Source organism: Convolutriloba macropyga, chromosome 11 (genome assembly GCF_964194025.1).
Source record: "Convolutriloba macropyga chromosome 11, txConMacr16.3, whole genome shotgun sequence".
NCBI lineage: Eukaryota > Metazoa > Xenacoelomorpha > Acoela > Convolutidae > Convolutriloba > Convolutriloba macropyga.
In genome coordinates, this window is record NC_134478.1 from 43085790 (window position 1) to 43107165 (window position 21376).

At 35.2% G+C, this 21376-nt stretch overlaps 1 protein-coding gene across 1 annotated transcript in view; it reads right to left on the minus strand.

Annotated features, from left to right (window-relative positions):
* Positions 1 to 4366, minus strand: part of LOC142349455 (uncharacterized) — a 48501-nt gene extending 44135 nt beyond the window's left edge. The window contains exons 1-2 of the mRNA XM_075401030.1: positions 4136 to 4366; positions 3512 to 3723 (exon numbers count right to left, since the gene is read on the minus strand). Coding sequence (XP_075257145.1) covers positions 3512 to 3723; positions 4136 to 4260 — 337 coding nt within the window. The 5' untranslated portion in view covers positions 4261 to 4366. The remainder of the gene's footprint in view (positions 1 to 3511; positions 3724 to 4135) is intronic.
* Positions 4367 to 21376: the final 17010 nt, after the last annotated feature.

The following is a 21376-nucleotide window of genomic DNA, read 5'->3' on the forward strand; positions in this document are numbered from 1 at the left end:
AGCACATAAACCATGTATAGTCCCGAACCAAGAGATACAAATAGATTTTGCAGGACCTATTAATAATGAAAAAGATCATGAAATTTATATTTTAACATGAATCAATAGATTTTCCAAGTACCCCTCTGCCGAAATTTTTGATAACGCAAATGCTTCTAACGTCACAAAGCTTTTGAATAATTATATACACATTCACGGAGTCCCTCGTTCATTACGAATGGATCAAGCTCGTTGTCTCATAGGAAATCAAACAAAAAAATTTTGCACAAGAAATAATATCAATTTAGTGCCAGCTCCAGCAAACGATCACCGAGCCATAGGTTTATTAGAACGATTAATTAGTACAATTAGACGGCGCCTTGAATGTATAAAAGAAGCAAATAAAGAGTTAAACTCGTTCACCATTAAAGCAGCACTAAAATCAATCCTCTACCAGCTCCGAATATGTAAAAAACAAAACTACTAAGATTTCGCCTTTCGAATCACACTTGGGGCGAAAAGCCAATACCCCGCATGGCAACATTAGCACTAAACCACATTCTTCTGATTTAAGTTATGAGAAAATTTTAATTCATTATTTAGACGAAGAGACAGTCAAACCCAATGAATTACTACCAGAAGATCATTGGGGAAGTTATCTTAGTGACGAAGAAGTTAAGAAGAACATGTGTACGGCCACTAGGGAAGGCCGCTCTCGCGAAAGGCTTGCGGGTGACAATCAATTCCGTTTCGTACGCTCGAAAAAACCTATACCCCTATACCCCTCAAGGAGCATACAGTTCAATTGAATATTGCCCGCAAGAAGCACCGGATTAGACGGTCCAAAAAGAATCCTGACGGGCTATATGAAGTGTAAGCCCCTGGTTCGGTTGTGCAGAAGACTGATCAATTCACGTCAGTGATTCGTGAATCTGGAAAGCTGGATATCACTGTCAGAAACAGCGACATTGCCAAATTTGGAACCCGTGATGAACGGAAGACCAAATTAACAGAGTACATTAACCGTAGGGGACCCAGAGTACATGAAAAATCAACGGAGGCCAAAATACTGAGTCACACAAAAGAATTCAAACGAATTCAGAAGGGCGATTGCAAGATGAAACACCGCAAGCGTGATACGACAAGCGGTGTCTCCTCCAACAGATCTAATATTGCTCGCGCAATGCGAGTAAGGATGCCAAAGTGCCACCCAATCTCGTACCGCCAGAGACCCAATCACAACCAGAGACCAATTCCGGCCAAAAAATCATAGCCTCTGAACTAATTTTTGCGCCTTCACCAACAAACCAACGATCAGAATTAACGTTACCTTCTACTTCGGCACCATTATAAGCATTGCACCAAGTTATTCCCCGTTCAACTAAGAGAACATGAAAAAACTGAAATACTATGGATTTGGGAATGACGATTCATCTGGCGAGTCGACAAATTTGTGCCCACCAAACTTCATTCCGCCTCGTAGGAAGCGTTGTGCAGGAGACGTCGGATCAGTGCAACCTTCGTTAATCCAAACCATTTCCCTCGCCAGTCATAGGAAAAGTTTCTGCAACTGACCCTCGCATTCGTCCAGCAGATCAGTGTCCACCAGAAGATTTGATAATTGACGATGATTGAGAAAATGTAGACTCAAACTTTCCATACAGTATTATTTATGACTACCTATGATAACCCGAAAATATATAGTTGATAACTATTTAACGACCGTGAATAAGTATTAGCATCTAAACAATATTGTTAATAAAATTTTCGTGTTATACAATTCTAAATTTCACCAAACAGGGAGAACTGTTGTAGAGAATCATTTTATTTGGTGCAGTAAAATAATTATACGATGTACTTATTTAACGTTGTACCTAATCTTGAAGGACGTATTAAAAAGTCTTCTTAAATTCACTGTCTACCGCCGTTTAGTTCACATATTATGTCTCTTGCCCTAATTCCCGCACTGGGAATTGTTTGTTCACATTCGTTATGACTTCTGTGTCGCTAACTTATTATATTGCACTTCGAGCACAGTTGCCAATTTACCTTATTTCTTGTCAGTCGTATTTACTTTCTGAGTAAAATAGACTAGTTTCAGATAAGTGATTCGCTAAGCGAATTCAAATTCAAAACCATGTTAAGTGCACTCGCCGCACAAGTAAACTCAACAGAAAATCTGATATTGATTCGCATTGGAAAATCAAGTACACAATATTGCTTGTGTACGACAGACAATTCACAAAACTTTTAAAACTCAATAACTCCTGCAAAACAGCAAAACTCAAAAAAAAACAATCTTTTTAATTTGATAATCTGCGCTGGACGTCTTTCATAATGATACCACTCACATCCCTGTTTGATGAATATATTGATCGGCTGAAATTGACTGAACAAATGAAACCAAGTGAGGATATAGTTCCTCTCCCAATGTTTGTCGGAACAGTGAAAACAATTTTCTAAAAATTTTTTGTAGAAGACGCTCATTCAAAGAAAAATTATTATGTTAAATATTTTCTACTTTTTCAAATTAAATTTTCAAACTAATTAAGCTTGATCGAAATAACTGAATAAGGCTATTCGTTTGTAATAATCAATTTTTGCGGAATTTACTGAAATGCCACCTATTTAAAAAACTGCCTAAAAGTGTTCAATGATTTAGTTGTATACAGAACTGACCCATAGACAAATAGAACAGATGAAGGCCTTAAATATAGAAAAATATGACGGGGCTCCTTCCTATTTTTGTTTACATCTTTTTTAAGCGTTTTTAACAATTGATACAGAGTTTTGGAATTCTTATCCAGTCAACATTTTAGATTTCTCTTCATTTAGTTTGATCAAATTTGAAATCTTTGTATGAAATATCCATGGGTTTATTTTTCATTCAAAATACAATTGCACTGACCAGAAAACACGTTTATTGGATCATTAGATCATTTCGCGACCGGGGAAGCCAGTGACTAATTTTTCGCACGCACAGAACTAACAAAATGGAGGCTTTTTTTACAATTCAAAGAATTTGAATTGTATTGGGGCGCTGTCTTTTTTTAAGATCTGTTCACACATTTTCATGATTTTTGAAGTCAAATTGGGTTAGTGATTTTGATCACGCCGAAACAGGAAATGGAGCGAAAAATCGAGTGGTTATGCGGCGTGAATTTTTTCGCTCTAATTTTAAAGTAGAATGAGAAAACGGTGTTTGAACAAAAATTCGGTTTCTCGGTAGTGTTTTTTTGTTCATATGCTGCAATTTCACAACGATTTTTACTGTTTTTTCGATTTTTTCGGTTTTTTTCGACATTGATTTTCTGTTTTTTTTTTCTTATCTGATTTTTTTTAAAATGGTTTTCTCAATTCACTCATATTCATTTTAGGTCTAATTTTTCTGTTTAGTAAATGAAAATTCTTTGAATTGTACGTCAGGACTTGTCCTGCTATGTTTTTACTTTTCATGGATTTTCTTTTAACGTTTATTCGTTTGTTTGCAAGAACAAATAATTCGTTCTTCGAGAAAAAGATCAAAACTAACTTTTGTCTTTATTTTGCCTATCTTGGAATGTGCTGTGCATCAAGCCACATTGTTTGTCCTTTTTCAAAACAGCGGCCCATTCGGCAGCAAACTTGGCCAAATTGCTGTTCCATGAGACCAGATCCAGATTAGCTGCTTCCCTGTACCAGTTGTGGAAGCAAAGCATCACAATGGAGAAGGGATCATCTTCCCCAAGTTCCTGCCCAGCTTTGCTTAAACAGATGTTGCAAAATTGCCCCAGTTGAGGCCTTCGTTCTTAAAAATTGCTAATCAAAAGCGCCATCAAAATATCATCAAAACGCACGCTTATTGTAGTGGGGTGCACTAAAAAATCCTCTTGTTTTGACGTCATTTGAGCTAAATAAAACTTGGTCTTAAAATCAATTGAACAAGCTAAAATCTGATCAAAACATCATTTGAGCGAACAAAATCTGGTCTTAACAGTTTGAGTAGATGAAAGTTGTTAATCATATTCCGGTCATCATTTGCTTTTGGATCTCGTAGTTTGCAGATCCGAAAGCTTCAATCGTAACGTGATAGTTAAAGAGTAGCTCAATCTGAGAGATGAATTATTAACTTTATGTTTTGCAACAATTCTTTGACCATATTTTGAATTTATTTTACCTTGTGTAGCTTCCTTCGTTGTCAAAAGCTCTTTGGCATGTTTCACTGCTGTACTTCAGTTCACCTTGAACTTCAAAGACAACAAATATTCCCAGAAAAACAAAATGAGGAATGCAAATCAACATGTTAATTTCGTAAAAATTAACCGACAACTTTTGTTTTAGAGAAATCTCAACTATTTGCTGTTATCTTTGTTACAATGAAGAATCAATTTCAAGTTTTCGATAAGAATATTTTTATGGAAAGCATGACTTAAACCCGGTCAGAAAGATGTAAGTGAAATGATGCTTCATTTCTATAAGTTTTCACAATTCCAATTTGGACTCTTTCCATGCAATTATTGGATATTTTGATGAAAATGAAGCAGAATTTACACAAAGTTTATAACATCCACCAAGCCATCGAAAAGCGTGAAAACGTAAAAGCGGTCCAGCAGATGAGAAATTAGTTTTTAACGCAGACTTTGTGGATCTATTTTACCATTTTTATTCTCAAAATAGAACGGCCTCAAATTATTTGTGTTAGGGGGGTCTATGCAGGTGCAACTACTGTGAAAATGGACCAGTACTGGATTCGAACCAGCATCTCTTACATGCAAGCCTAGTGTGCTACCCATTTACACCAACTGGCCTTAAGCTCTTGCACTTGGGCATCTCTTATAACCCGTTCCCACGGTCTTTCTTGTTCCTCGAGGCTTCGTTTCTCGAGCCAAGTAAACCTTGAACAAGTAGAGCTTCTTGACAAGCTTATCTTATGCTCAATTTATATTAGGTTGTTCTCTCTCGACCTTCTAACAATTTCAAAGCAAATGGTCTATCTGAGTTGTTGAAGTGAATTTTTTAAAAACTTTTTTAGATCAATTTTACGCAATTTTTTCAGAAAAAAAAAACAGTTGATTTTTGGTTATTTTCCAGTTTGAAAGTGCTCTTAATTGAATGTTGGCATGACAGAGCCTTTTTTAAATGACTAATATTCGATTGAGTGTCTTTACAACTTATTTGAAGACAAACGTTTGCCTAATTTTATCTCTAATTTTATAAATATTTTAGGCGAACAAAATTTACAGTTTATACAAGTGTAGCCTGCAAGATTAGTTATATGCAATTTGGAAAGAAGCACCTAGCTAAACACAGCACCAATCAACTAAAACGAATCGGTTCCCCAAAAAATGAGATTTTTTTAAAATGTTCGAAAAAATCTTTGACTGAAGACATTAAAAAATTATAAATATTAGTAAATCCAGAAAGGCAAATATTTTTGGATCCTGATCGGTAAAATAAAAAGCGGCACAATTTTGCGAATATACTTCTTAAACATTTGTTTAGATGACAATTATTTCCAAAAATCTCAAAACCCTAGGGCTTTGGGGCAAATTATTTTCTGATTTGAAAAGTACTTATTTGAACACAGCCATTAGGCAAAAAGGTCAAAGAATTCGTTTGGGATATAAAAACAAAAAACTCGGTTTCAATGAAAGAGACAATGGAAAATCATATCTCTTACTTAATTCTAAAAGTTAAATTGATTCAATTTTTAAACAAGCGGTAGAAGATAGGGATAGAAAAGTATGAGTTTTTTTGCTCTTAAATAGTTTTTTGTTGATTTCATATGTTTTTTATTTACTAATTGTGTTTTCAACACATTAATTTTTACATATTAATGTTTACATAATGCTTTCAGCTTTGCTTTTTTTTTGTTGCTTAGATAAACTACTGAGAGTGATTTTGGTTTAATTCTACAATTCTGAGAAAAAGCACATGAATTCTCACCAAACGTGATGTCATTTTGCAATGTGAGAAGCATCGGATATTAAAGTGGGTTTAAATAGTAAATTACAATCCTAAGTTCGGCCAAGACTACTAAGATGGATCAAAAAATAACAAGTAATAAGAACATTAAGAGCAATTAGAGATGAAAAACGTAATAAGAGTGTTCATCCTGTTTCCATAGTGGCAATTAGATGTAAACCCAGCCAATTTTGGCTGCAACTGCATGCAATTCCTAATTGTTGATATTTCACAGGAACGCAGTTTAATCGAAAATAAATCTTTTTGTTACCAAATGCAAAAGTTGAAGCACCATCAGATTTTGACACACAGAAATTCTTATCCAACTCAAGAAGCAGCAGAGGAAAAGCGGATTCACTAGATTTAGTATGAACTTTCAAACTTACACTACAGTTTTTACGAAATGAAAATCGTCAAAATAAAATCTGGTCTTAAAATCAATTGAACAAGCTAAAGTCTGTACTGAACATCAATGGATCGAACAAACTCTGGTCTTAACTGTTTGAGTAATTGAATGTTGCTAATCATATTCCTGTCATCATTTGCTTTTGGATCTCGTAGTTTGCGATCTGAAAGTTTCAATCATAACTTGATAATTAAAGAGCAGCTCAATCTGGGAGATGAATTCTAAACTTTCTGTTTTACCACAATTCTTAGGACCAAATTTTTTTCTGAGTTAAAAGGTATTTATTTGAACACAGGCATTAGGCAGAAAAATGGTCAAACCATTCGTTTGGGATAGATATAAAATAAGAACTCAATTTAAAAAAAATGAGACAATGGAAAAGTCATATCGCTCGCTTAATTCTCAAAACCAATTTGATTTGAATTTTGGATCTTTTCCATTTGTGCCCCCCAGCTTAGTTGGCGCATAATATTTGCATCCCCCAGATGCACGTGCAATATATTTACAAAATGATTTACTATGTAATGGCACGTGCTCTGGAACTGGGGGTGCATAACGTACTGGGGAGTAGAAACGGAAAAGTTCCTGAATTTTAAACAAGCGGTTGAAGACAACGACAGAAAGTTATGAGCATTTCTGCTATAAAACAATTTTTTTTTGGTTTCTTATGTTTTTTACCTATTAATTGTGGTTTGAATATATTCACTTTTACTTGTTAACATTTACATAATGCTTTCAGCTCTGCTTTTTTTAATGTTGCTTAGATAAACTACTGAGGGTGATTTCGGTTGATTTCTACAATTCTGAAAAAAAGCACTAGAATTCCTACCAAACGTGATGTTATTTTGCAATGTGAGAAGCGTCCGACATCAAAATGGGCTCGAATAGTCAATTAAGGTCCTAAGTTTTGCCTTGACTACTATGATGGTTGAAAAATTCGTATCCCACTCAAGAAGCAGAAGAGGACAAGCGAATTCAGTAGATTTAATATGAACTTTCGAACTTACACTACAGTTTTTACAGAAAGAAAATCGTCAAAACAACATCTGGTCATATATTCAATTGAACAAACTAAGGTCTGACCAAAAAATCATTTGATCGAACAAACTCTGGTCTTAACAGTTTGAGTAACTGAAAGTTGCTAATCATATTCTTGTCATCATTTGCTTTTGGATCTCGTAGTTTGCAGTTTCGAAAAATTCAAACGTAACTTGTAAAGCGTAGCTAAATCTGAGAGATGAAGTATTAAATTTCTGTTTACCACAATTATTTGGGCCAAATTATTTTCTGTTTGAAAAAAGTTTATGTGAACACAACCATTAGGCAGAAAAAATGTTCAAACTATTCGTTTGGAATATAAAGAAAGAACTCGGTTTCAATAGTTGAGACAATGGAAAAGTCATATCGCTCGCTTAATTCTAAAAACTAATTTGATATGACTTTTAAACGAGCGGTAGAAGACAGGGATAGAAAAAAATGAGCATTTTTGCTCTTAAATAGTCTTTTTGTTGGCTTCTTACATTTTTTACTTATTAATTGTGGTTTAAACACATCATCTTTTACATGTTATTTTTCTCATAATGTTTTCAACTCCTCTTTTTTAATGTTACTTAGACAAACTACTGAGGGTGATTTTGGTTGAATTCTACATTTCTGACAGAGCAAATGAATTCTCACCAAACGTGAAGTCATTTGGCAATGTGAGGAGCGTTTGACATCAAATTGGGATTAAATAGTCAATTACGGCCCCAAGTAGGGCCATGACTAATAAGATGATTGCAAATATAACAAGTAATAAAACTTTAAGAGCAATTAGAGATGAAAAACGTAATAAGAGTTGTCCAACCTGTTTCCACAGTTGCAAGTAGATATAAAGCCATGCCAATTTTGGCTGCAGCTGCATGCAATTCCTAACTGTTTATTTTATAAAGGAACGCAGTTAATTCAAAAAAAATTTTTTTTTACCAAATGCAAAAGTCGAAGCAGCATCAGATTTTGACAGAAAAACTCTTATCTCTATCAAGAAGCAGAAGAGGAAAAGCGGATTCAGTAGATTTAGTATGAACTTTCAAACTTAGACTACAGCTTTTACAGAATGTACAGAATGAAAATCGTCAAAATAAAATCTGGTCTTAAAATCAATTGAACAAGCTAAAGTCTGTACTGAACATCAATGGATCGAACAAACTCTGGTCTTAACTGTTTGAGTAATTGAATGTTGCTAATCATGTTCCTGTCATCATTTGCTTTTGGATCTCGTAGTTTGCGATCTGAAAGTTTCAATCATAACTTGATAATAAAAGAGCAGCTCAATCTGGGAGATGAATTTTTAACTTTCTGTTTTACCACAATTCTTAGGACCAAATTATTTTCTGAGTTTAAAAGTGTTTATTTGAACACAGTCATTAGGCAGAAAAATGGTCCAGCTATTCGTTTGGGATAGATTTACAAAGAACTCAGTTTTATAAAATGAGGCAATGGAAGAGTCATATCGCTCGCTTAATTCTAAAAACTCATTTAATTTGATTTTTGAACAAGCGGTAGAAGACAATGACAGACAATTTTGAACATTTTTGCTCTAAAAAAATTTGTTGTTGGTTTCTTGTGTTTTTTACCTATTAATTGTAGTTTAAACACACTAACTTTTACTTGTTAACGTTTACATAATGCTTTTAGCTTTGGTTTTTTTAATATTGCTTAGATAAACTACTGAGGGTGATTTTGGTTGAGTTCTACAATTCTGACAAAAAAGCACATGAGTTCCAACAAAACGTGATGTTATTTTGCAATATGAGAAGCGTCCGACATCGAAGTGGGTTTAAATAGTCAATTACGGCCCCAAGTAGGGTCATGACTAATAAGATGATTGAAAATATAACAAGTAATAAATTTTTAAGTGCAATTAGAGATAAAAAACGTAATATGATATGTTCAACCTGTTTCCACAGTGGCAAGTACATATAAAGCCATGCCAATTTTGGCTGCAGCTGCATGCAATTCCTAACTGTTTATTTTTTAAGGGAATGCAGTTAATTCAAAAATAAGTTTTTTTTACCAATTGCAAACATCGAAGCACCATCAGATTTTGACACACAAAAACTCTTATCCCACTCAAGAAGCAGAAGAAGAAAAGCGGATTCAGTAGATTTAGAATGAAACTTCAAACTTAGACTACAGTTTTTACAGAACGTACAGATTGAAAATCGTCAAATTAAAATCTGGTCTCAAAATCAATGGAACAAGCTAAAGTGTGTTCTAAACACCAATGGATCGAACAAATTTTGGTCTTAACTGTTTGAGTAATTTAAAGTTGCTAATCATATTCCTGTCATCATTTGCTTTTGGATCTCGTTGTTTTGCAGATCCCAAAGCTTCAATCGTAACTTGTAAAGAGTAGCTCGATCGGCTTTTGGATCTCGTAGTTTGCAGATCCCAACGCTTCAATCGTAACTTCAATCGTAGCTTGATAATTAAAGGGGAGCTCAATCTGAGAGAATAATTATTAACTTTCTGTTTTACCACATTTGTTTGGGCCAAAACATTTTCTAATTTGAAACGTATTTATTTGAACACATCCATCAAGCAAAAAAATGATCGAACTATTTTTTTTTGGATATAAAAACAAAGAACTCGGTTTCAATAAATGCGACAATGGAAACTCATATCTCTGGCTTAATTCTAAAAACTAATTTCATTTAATTTTTAAACAAACGGTAGAAGACAGGGATAAAAAAATGAGCATTTTTGCTCTTGAAGAAATTTTGTTGGTTTCTTATGATTTTATTTTTTAATTGTGTTTCAAACACATTAACTTTTACTTGTTAATTTTTACATAAATCTTTCAGCTTTGTTTTTTATGCTGCTTAGATAAACTACCGAGGATGATTTTTGTTGAATTCTATAATTCTGACAAAAAAGCACATAAATCCTCACCAAACGTGATATCATTTTGCAATATGAGAAGCATCCAACATCAAAGTGGGTTTAAATAGCCAATTACGGTCCTAAGTTTGGCCATGATTACTAAGATGTTTGAAAATACAACAAGTAATAAGAACATTAAGAGCATTTAGAGATGAAAACTATAACATTTGCTTTTGGATCTCAGAATTTGCGATCCGAAGTTTTCAGTCATAACTTGATAATTAAAAAGCAACTCAATCTGGGAATTGAATTATTAACTTTATGTTTAACCACAATTCTTTGGGCCAGATTATTTTCTGATTTAAAAAGCATTTATTTGAACACAGCCATTAGGCAGAAAAATGGTCAAACTATTCGTTTGAGATGAATATACAAAGAACTCAATTTTAACAAATGAGACAATGGAAAAGTCATATCGCTCGCTTAATTCTAAAAACTAATTTGAATTTTAAACAAGCGGTTGAAGACAATGACAGAAAAATATGAGCATTTTAGCTCTAAAATAACTTTTTGTTGGTTTCTTATATTTTTTACTTTTTAATTGTGGTTTAAACACATCAACATTTACATGATAATTTTTACATAATGCTTTCAGCTCTGTTTTTTTAACGTTGCTTAGATAAACTACTGTGGTTGATTTTGGCTGATTTCAACAAGTCTGAAAAAAATTACACGAATTCTGGCCAAACGTGATGTCATTTTGCAATGTGAGAAGCGTCCGATATCAAAGTGGGTTTGAATAGTCAATTACGGTCCTAAGTTCGGCCATGGCTACAATGATGGTTGAAAATATAACAATTAATAAGAACATTAAGAGCAATTAGAGATGAAAAACGTAATAAGAGTGTTCATCCTGTTTCCATAGTGGCAATTAGATGTAAACCCAGCCAATTTTGGCTGCAACTGCATGCAATTCCTAATTGTTGATATTTCACAGGAACGCAGTTTAATCGAAAATAAATCTTTTTGTTACCAAATGCAAAAGTTGAAGCACCATCAGATTTTGACACACAGAAATTCTTATCCAACTCAAGAAGCAGCAGAGGAAAAGCGGATTCACTAGATTTAGTATGAACTTTCAAACTTACACTACAGTTTTTACGAAATGAAAATCGTCAAAATAAAATCTGGTCTTAAAATCAATTGAACAAGCTAAAGTCTGTACTAAACATCAATGGATCGAACAAACTCTGGTCTTAACTGTTTCAGTAATTGAATGTTGCTAATCATATTCCTGTCATCATTTGCTTTTGGATCTCGTAGTTTGCGATCTGAAAGTTTCAATCATAACTTGATATTTAAAGAGCAGCTCAATCTGGGAGATGAATTTTTAACTTTCTGTTTTACCACAATTCTTAGGGCCAAATTATTTTCTGATTTAAAAAGAATTTATTTGAACACAATCATTAGGCAGAAAAATGGTCCAGCTATTCGTTTGGGAGTGGCAGAATCATATCGATCGCTTAATTCTAAAAACTCGTTCGATTTGATTTTTCAACAAGCGGTAGAAGACAATGACCGAAAATTTTGAACATTTTTGCTCTAAAATAATTTTTTGTTGGTTTCTTATGTTTTTACCTATTAATTGTGGTTTAATTACATTAACTTTTACTTTTTAACGTTTACATAATGCTTTCAGCTCTGCTTTTTTTAATGTTGCTTAGATAAACTACTGAGGGTGATTTTGGTTGAGTTCTACAATTCTGACAAAAAAGTACATGACTTCCAACGAAACGTGATGTTATTTTGCAATATGAGAAGCGCCCGACATTGAAGTGGTTTTAAATAATCAATTACGCCCTAAGTAGGGCCGCGACTACTAAGATGATTGTAAATTTAACAAGTAATGAAAACGTTATGAGCAGTTATACATTTAAAAAACGTATTAAGATTTATTCAACCTGTTTCCACAGTGGCAATTAGATATAAAGCCATACCAATTTTTGCCGCAGCTGCATGCAATTCTTAATTGTTGATTTTTCACAGGAACGCAGTGAAATAAAAAAAACTTCTTGTTTCCAAATGCAAAAGTTGAGGCACCATCTGATTATGACACACAAAAATTCTTATCCCACTAAAGAAGCAGAAGAGGAAAAGTAGATTCAGTGAATTTAGTATGAACTTTCAAAATTAGACTACAGTTTTTACAAAAAGAAAATCGTCAAAATAAAATCTGGTCTTAAAATCAATTGAACAAGCTATAGTCTGACTAAAACATTGTTTGATCGAACAAAATCTAACCTTAACTGTTTGAGTGATTGAAAGTTGCTAATCATATTTGTGTCATCATTTGCTTTTGGATCTCGTTGTTTTGCAGATCCCAAAGCTTCAATCGTAACTTGTAAAGAGTAGCTCGATCTGCTTTTGGATCTCGTAGTTTGCAGATCCCAAAGCTTCAATCGTAACTTCAATCGTAGCTTGATAACTAAAGGGGAGCTCAATCTGAGAGAATAATTATAAACTTTCTGTTTTACCACATTTGTTTGGGCCAAAACATTTTCTGATTTGGAAAGTTTTTTTTATTTGAACACAGCCATTAGGCAGAAAAAATGATCAAACTATTCGTTTGGGATATAAAAACAAAGAATTCGGTTTCAATGAATGAGAAAATGGAAAAGTCATATCGCTCGCTTAATTCTAAAAACTATTTTGATTTGGTTTTTAAACAAGCTTTAGAAGACAGGGATAGAAAAGTATGAGCATTTTTTTCTTAAAAAAATCTTTTGTTGATTTCTTATGTTTTTTATTTATTAATTGCTGTTCAAACACATTAATTTTTACTTGTTAATTTTTACATAATGCTTTCAGCTCTGCTTTTTTTAATGTTGCTTAGATAAACTACTGAGGGTGATTTTGGTTGAGTTCTACAATTCTGACAAAAAAGCACATGAGTTCCAACGAAACGTGATGTTATTTTGCAATATGAGAAGCGTATGACATCGTTGTGGGTTTAAATAGTCAATTACGGCCCCAAGTAGGGCCATGACTAACAAGATGATTGAAAATATAACAAGTAATAAAACTTTAAGTGCAATTAGAGATAAAAAACGTAATAAGAGTTGTTCAACCTGTTTCCACAGTGGCAAGTAGATATAAAGCCATGCCAATTTTGGCTGCAGCTGCATGCAATTCCTAACTGTTTATTTTATAAAGGATCGCAGTTAAATCAAAAATGCATCTTCTTGTAACCAAATGTCAAAGTCGAAGAACCGTCTCATTTTGACACACGAAAATTCTTATCCCACTCAAGAAGCAGGAGAGGAAAAGCGGATTCAGTGGATTCAGTATGAACTCTCAAACTTAGAGTACAGTTTTTACAGAAAATCTTCAAAACATTCCATCAACACTTAATTTACGGTTCATCTTTTTGATCGTGAAAAGAGATTCCGCTGAAAGTACAACTCTTCCGAACTGGAAAGAGTTTCATGAGCATTATAGCAATCAGGGCTTCGTCTTGTGGTCCCCTAGATCGAGACATTAACGCGGGATTCTTTGATGAAGGGTCTTCTTATTGAAGAGCTGATTTAAATGCGTGTTCAGATGCAAGGTTTTTTGTTATTTGCGGCACGGTCGTTTCTTCATTTTCCTTTGTCACCCTTCTGTTCACATGCACATTTTTTATATGAGCATTGATTTATTCTTCTGTGGTTCTTTTTACTTATTCTGGGGCTTTCTCTATCGCCAGATAGCACAGATAGCACAGATTTTTAGTGATATCTGGTGTTTGTTTTGCGTACCAAACTGTGCCAAATACTATTGGGGATTATGACCGGTAACATTTCCAGCTCATTGATTTTCGACGTAGTTCGACTGGTTTTAATGACTGTCGAAGCTGCAACCAAAACTTCTACACCCTCCTTCATGTTGGAGCGCTATATTCGTTATTCTTCCTGCCAACTTTGGTTGAATTTTATTTTTGAAAGTGCATTATGGTGGCAAACATTTGTTGCGCGAAAGATTCGTGATTCGCTGTCTGTCGCTTGTTTTTCTCAATCATTCGCGTCGCGAGCAGCTCTTTTCTTGCCTTTTTAAAACTCAATGTCAGTCCTATATCCCGGTATTCTTTCTTTTTTTGGCAATATGGGTTCTGTGTCATAGCTGGTGATAGCGAGGCCCTTTCGTTAATGAGTGCCCGTCCGATCAGTGACACCAATCCGTCCGGTACTACACTGATTTCCGCCTTGAGAACTTTTTATCCATTGTCCTGGATTACCTCAATTACCGTAACAAGCGGAGTTGTTTTGTGCTGAAATTTTTCTACATCACTGGCTCTTTGATGTGTCCAAAATTTTTGTCAGAAACTGGAGAACCGAAGGGGTTCACATAAGTTCCATAGTAAACCGGACTTCTTCATTAACCCCTGAACAAGAAGTTAACGTTGGAGCGTCTATTATTTGAGGAACTGGCTTATATGCATTTTCAGATAAAGGGATTTTTATTACTTGCGGGCCGAAGGAACTTCATTTTCTAGTGTCGTAATTAGCAGAGCGGAGAAGTAAGTCCTTTTCGTCACCCATTTTGCCTTGGGTGAGATATAATTGATCTGTTAAACGACAATCTGCCTACCGTGAATCGTTTCGTGCGTATTACACGTTTGTCAGCCTTCTGTTTGCATGTAATTTTTTTATATGAGTATTGATTTTTTGTTCTATAGTCTTTTTGTTCTTGGGGGCCTCGTCTATCACCCACGATTTTTAGTGAAGTTTGTCGTCCTTTTCTCGAACCAAAATTTGCCAAAGTTTTATTGCGTCTAGTGACAGGCAATGTGACCGGTTCACTGATCTGTAAATTCGTTCGGCTCGTTTTACTAATAACCGAACACGCAGGGAAAACACTATAAACTCTTTAGTTCTTTTTGGAACGTTTATGTCCCTATTTTTCATTACCAATTTCAATTGAATTTTTTTTTTGAAAGAGCGTTCCGAAGGCAAACGTTTGTTGCGCGATTGAATCGTAATTTGCAGTATGTTGCTTGTTGATCTCAGACCATAGCATCGCGAGTAGCTCTTGTCATACCCTTTTATTTTCAATGTCACTCCTAATTCCCAATTTCAATTCTTTTTCTGGCAAAATTGGTTGCTGCTTCAGAGTTTTTTGTCTCCTAAAGTCCAAGAGGTTGTTTGGTGATGGCAAGGACTGTTTGTTCAAAGAAATCCTGCCCGACCAGTGACATCAATCCGTCTGCTACTACAGTGTTTTCTGCCTAGATTTTTTCGTCCATTTCTCCAAAGTGATGTATAATTTTGTCCTAGGGTATCAATCGGGTTGATTCAGAAAGTCGGTAACTAAAGCTGGCTCACTTTTTAGGCCCAGAAAAATTGTTCAAGGGACAGGTTTACAATACTGCATGCAATAAAGAAGTCCACAATTGATGTGATTGCTTTACTTCCAACTGTGACTGGCAGATTGAAGGATTCTCTTTGTTGACACTTTCTTTTATTTCAAAAACCATGTTCTCTTCCCAACTACTGTTTTCAGGCTCGTGCAATTAATCAATGTGTCTAATTGAACGAAGTTTTCAGCTTTTAGTTGAAATCTCCTGATCCACTGCTGTTTCTTCTTTTCTGTGATCAGTAGATTGAGTTGGTCTTTGACGCTTAAGGTCTATACGCAACCTGATGAAATCATCTGAGAACAAACAATTTTTGCATTATTTGCTTCGTGAGAAGCATTTTGCTATATAACGAGGAAATCAGTTGGAGCAGCAGTTTGGACAATTTGATACCGGAATACCAGAAGTTGATTTAGATAGTGTCACTTGGGGTTCTTGGCGAGCCTTTCCAATGGGCATTAATTTTTCTGAAAAACGATAGCGTTGACGCTAGTTCAAAGTAAAGTACTTTTAATTACTTGATTTTGGTGCTGATTTCACTTTCATCCCTATTTCCATATTTTTTGTCAGTTCGGATAAATTGCCAATTGCAAAAGTTTCTTTGAAATTTTTTTAATGTTATGTTATAAACACGTCTCTGATTAGCGTTTCCTTTCCTCTGTTTTCGAAATCACCGTTTTCTGACAACTTAATGGGCGTCCTGAAGACATTTTTCTGTGCTTTGCCTTTCGGTGGTTTAGAGATTAGGAGTATGTGTCTGTCGAACGTGATATTTCGTTAAAAGAATTCCAGAAATCCAGTGTCGTGAGGTTGTCCTCCAAGGTAAGAGGTTTTTGCAGGTGAAAACACGTTTTACTTCGAGCCCGATGCTTAAGCATGGTATTGAGGCTGACTTTTGAACTTTCGCACAACGAGTGCCCAAGGCTGCTCCCCACAAAAAAGTTCTAGTTGCACATTCCGTTGAAACATTTTTGCCAATGCTTTTCTAGCGTTGCCTTCACGGTCTGATTGAGCTGAAGATCTTCTAATTGTTTCCTCGTAAAAAGCTTCCAAAGGCAATAGCACATGTTGTATTTTGGACCAAGTAATGTATCTAAGTTGATAATTTCATTGGCTAGCAGAGAAAGTTTTAATTGTGTTTTCTTTTTCTCCCAACGGGTTCAATTCTCTAAAAGAAAGCGTCTCCCCCTAGAGGAGCTTTTGTTGCCTCCTGGCCGAGCTATGTCGTGCATCTCTACTTTGCACTTTATTTTGCAGTGTCAATTAACTACTTGGATTTTGTCTATGGGAACTAGTATCAGATTAAAACTTACTTTCATTAGATTTTTTGGGGGGAAAACCGCAGAGCAGGATCAAAATTTAAAAAGAGCCACTAAACGCAAGAAGCAAAAAAATACATGATCTACAAGTTCAACTGAAGAACTGACCAGAAAATTGTCTCAGCACTGCGGAAAATAAACAACTTGAAGAAATGGAAATGGCATAAGAAATCTAGCAAACTTCGGTGTAAGAGCCATACGTGATGTCAAAAAAAATTTATGCATCAATAAGTAATGATTTGTGTTTGAGAAGATAATTGCAAATATTTTAAATACAAAACTGGTTTTATTAAAACATTTTCAAAATTGATCTCAGAGGAAAAGTTAACTGTGCTAAATTTGCTATCAATTTTCCTAAATGGTGAATAGATCCTAAGAAAATGATAATTTTTTCAATGTCCTTGGGCACTTTTTGAGCATAATTGCAAAAATGGCATCAGTTTCGTTTTTTAGTGGTTCAGCGCTCATCAATTTAATACGGTAGCCTAACCATTCAGTTTCTGAATTTGCATAATGACTTTTATAAGGGTCCTTTTGGAACTTTTGGTCGTCTATCATCATGAAAGATTTGCAAACCATCTTCAAAAATACCTTCCGAATTTCATTTGCCGACAATTAAAAAGACACCAAAGCAAAAATTAAAATTGAATAAAAAAATTAGTGATCAACAGCCTTCTGAAATTCTGCTGGCATATCTGTTAGCCAGTATTAGCTTGTTTTGAATTTGTATGTGCCGGCATTTTTAAGCACTTATTATGCTTATGCTACAATGGCAAGCCCGTTCTGAATGCAAATTAGGTTGGCTAAATGATTACTACAAAACCGATAAATGTAAAAAATGCTGTCTCTGAAGGTTCGTTAAGACTTACAATTAGTAAACTGTAATGTATGAGTTCAATTTTCAGCATTTTTAAATTTATTTCCTGCATTGATTTACGTAAAACAGTAGAAGCTAAAACAAACATTTTGACTCGTCCTTATTTATATTGATAACAAATTGCAGTAAATTTCCAAAGTTTTTCTATCTCAACTTAAATTTAATCGTGAAAATTAATAGTAATTTTGCTAACTTATTCACAATTGTTTTAATTTTTTTTACACACAATCAACTGTGTAATATTTGGAATTACGAATTCTACTGAGGAGTGGGGGAATATCTACGGCAATTTGATGTTTAAGTGGGCACCGTTTCCCGGTGCAATTTACTGCTGTCATCACAAATTGCTGTTTTGTCATTCATATAACAAACTTGTCCAAAACTACTGCATCCGGTCAGAGACCTGAAACCATCTTCTAGAATCACCAAATTTTGGCGTTAGACTGTCCTGTGCTAGTAACAAACTTACCATGAAACAGCTGATACCGGTATCCAGAAGCGATTTACAATTGGTTTTTACAACTCTTATAGTTACATTTTCTTGCTCGCATGTACTAGTTAACATGTATGTCCACATGTTAACATCCACCCAGTTGTGTTTGGACGAAGTGTAGTTGGAATTTCACTCCTGATTACAAATATCGATATAATTTACTGAAACCTCGTCCGATGTTTTTGGGGTACTTATCTAATGTTCTGGAGAACTTGAGCAATCCGCTTGTTGCAACGAAGTCCTTTTCTGCATACTTCAGGGAACTGTTTCATTAAACCAAAATAATTATATTTCTTGTTATTCGCTTCACGCACGGATTGTGATACGCGGTCCTCATTTGTCTTTCTGTACACACTTTCTGCTCATTGTATTCCTGCCCCAATTGTCCGCTGTTCTCACTTGATCTGCTCTTTGTAATTTTTCTGTCATGTTTGAATTGCCTTTGAAATTTTTTTACGATTTGAAATCGTTGGCTGATCATTTTGGTTGATTTCGCTACCCGAAATCCTTTTTCACAGCAATTTTTAGCTAAATCTTCCACTGTACTGCAAAACTGCCCCTACTTATTCACCGGTCTTTTGTTTTCGGAGTAGAAAATTTTTCTATCAAAGACTACACTCCGAAGACGAATGGATTTTGCTCCCAAAATTCCCCAAAGTCTCCTTGTGATTTGTTTGTTAACTATATCGTGAGGATATTTCTGATTCAGACTTAGTCGTTTTTCAAAAAATCCGTGCCAATTAAGTTAATCCGTGCCAACTCAATAAGACATATCAAGATTACGCACTTGTGATTGCATTGGGACCAAGATCAATCACAACAGAGAACGCCAATTTTGTCGACTTTGGCAACTTCAGTTCAACAGAAGCTTGAGTTGGTCGATCTTTTTCTTGTTCTTGTGTGGGTTTGCGTTCAAAAGGTTAATCAAAAATTGTTTTTATGTTGACGAGGCTAATTTCACCTGCAACTGTCACTTTTTTCATCGCAGCGGCATTCTATTGAAGCTTCTTCCAATTTCTTTTAACGAGAGAAATATTGCCGTATCTCGGCAATCTTATTGCGCCATTTCAATGACGAGAAATTCATTGATTATGATTTTAAGTATTCGCTGCACGAGAACAATGAAAACTTTCGAGTTGCAAAAGAAAAGAGGATCAATTCTGTTTTGGCCCCCCAGTTTAGTGAGCATAATTTTTTTGTGATCTCCAGGCGCACGTGCTATTTTCTTACATAGTAACGTGCTATATATTAACATATAATTTGTAACTGGGGGTCATAAAAATCACTGGGGGCGAAACAGAATAGATCCAGAAAAGAGAATGAGGATAATTTGACCAGTTAAAGGAGTTCACTCATACCCATATGAGCAGACAAATTTTTCTCGGTGCAATTATGAACAGAGACTTTGTTCAAAATTTTCGGGGATGTTAGAGGTAAATTAGAAGTCAACAATGTTGGAGTTGCAACTCGTCAGCTTAACTGAAATTTAGATATACAATTGGGCTTCATCGCGGTTTAATAATTAAGATAGAGAATATTGAGTATCAGAAAACAATTAATAAGGCATGATTCAATATTTTTGTGATGCTTTTGAAAGTTTTAAAAGATTCGAAAGACTGTCATAGAGATTGTTTTCCAATACTGTCAATATTAACGTTTACAACAGAAGAACTGCTGTCGCTCAGCAATTGAGGGTTAATCATGGTGAAGAATTTTCTTGCAAACTGAAACAGATTTAATCAACACCTGTTGCGATAACAGCAGTTAAATAAACTGCCAGTGTAATAAATTTTAATGCCCGATCGACACTGGAAAAACACTTCAGCATTAGACTACAATTTTCTCACACTCCTTTCTCGCCTCTGTTACTAAGTAAACAGTGGCGAGAAAAGAGTGTGAGAAACTCGTAGTCTAATGATGGAAACAGTTTGATGAACTGGTAGTCTAAAAAACGTGTGTGGTGTATGTGGTGCGTCTTGTGTGTGTGGCGTGGGTGGCGTATGTGCGGTGTGTGTGTGGTGTGTGTTGTGTGTGTGTGTGGTGTTTGTGTGGTGTGTGTGTGTGTGTGGTGTGCGTGGTGTGTGTGAGTGTGGTGTGTGTGTGTGTGTGGTGTGCTGGTGAGTGTGTTATCTGTGGTGTGTGTGTATGCGTGCGAATGTGTGTAAGTGGTGTGTGTGTGAGTGTGGTGTGTGTGGTGTGTGGTGTGTTATCTGTGGTGTGTAAGTGTGTGTGTGTGTGCGTGTGTGTGTTTGGTTTGTTTGTGCGTGCTTGTGTGTGTGTGAGTGTGTGTGTGAGTGCGTGAGCGTGCGTGTGTGTCTCTCTGTGTGTGTGTGTTTGTGTGTGTGTGTAAGTGTGTGTGTATGTCTGTTTGTGTGTGTGTGTACGTGTGTGCGTGCGTTCAATTTTGAAATGATCGCAGCAGGTGTTGATTAAAAAAATTATCACACGGTTGTTATCGCCCTCGAAGTTATCATAACACCTCGGCTTCGCCTTGGAGTTCGATAACTTCTCGGTGGCGATAACAACCGTGTGATAATATTCATGAACTAACTGTTCTATTATATAGAAGAGAATAGACGATCTATTCTCTTTTGGTTCCACAACTTAGTTGTCTTATGCCCACAGGCGCACGTCTATATTTCTTAACAAAACAACGTGCTGTATTACAACAGATAAATTGTAATAGGGGGAAACAAATTTGGGGGCCAAAAACGATTAGATCTAAACTTACAGAAGTAACTAAATCTGGGACTTAGATCGGAAAAAGTTGGTTTAAGTAGGTAAGAGTGTACATCTCTGAAACTTTCTTCTTTTGGCTTTGATCTCTATTTGTAACCATATGTATGGCGTGCTAATACGAACGAGCTTACGCTAAAGTTCTTGGTACAAGTACATTTAATAATGAAGACAGCGGGAATAATCTTATTTAAGACTATAAAGGCTTACTGTAATTTTTTTGAGTAATAAAGAGTTTGATGCCCTCCGTGAAGGAGAGTTTTTTTCATAGCCAATCTTCAATCATATACGGTCCACTATATTCATTGATTCATTGTGCTCGTATGCATACTACTGTTACAAGGGGTGCTGGGATTTATGATCTAAC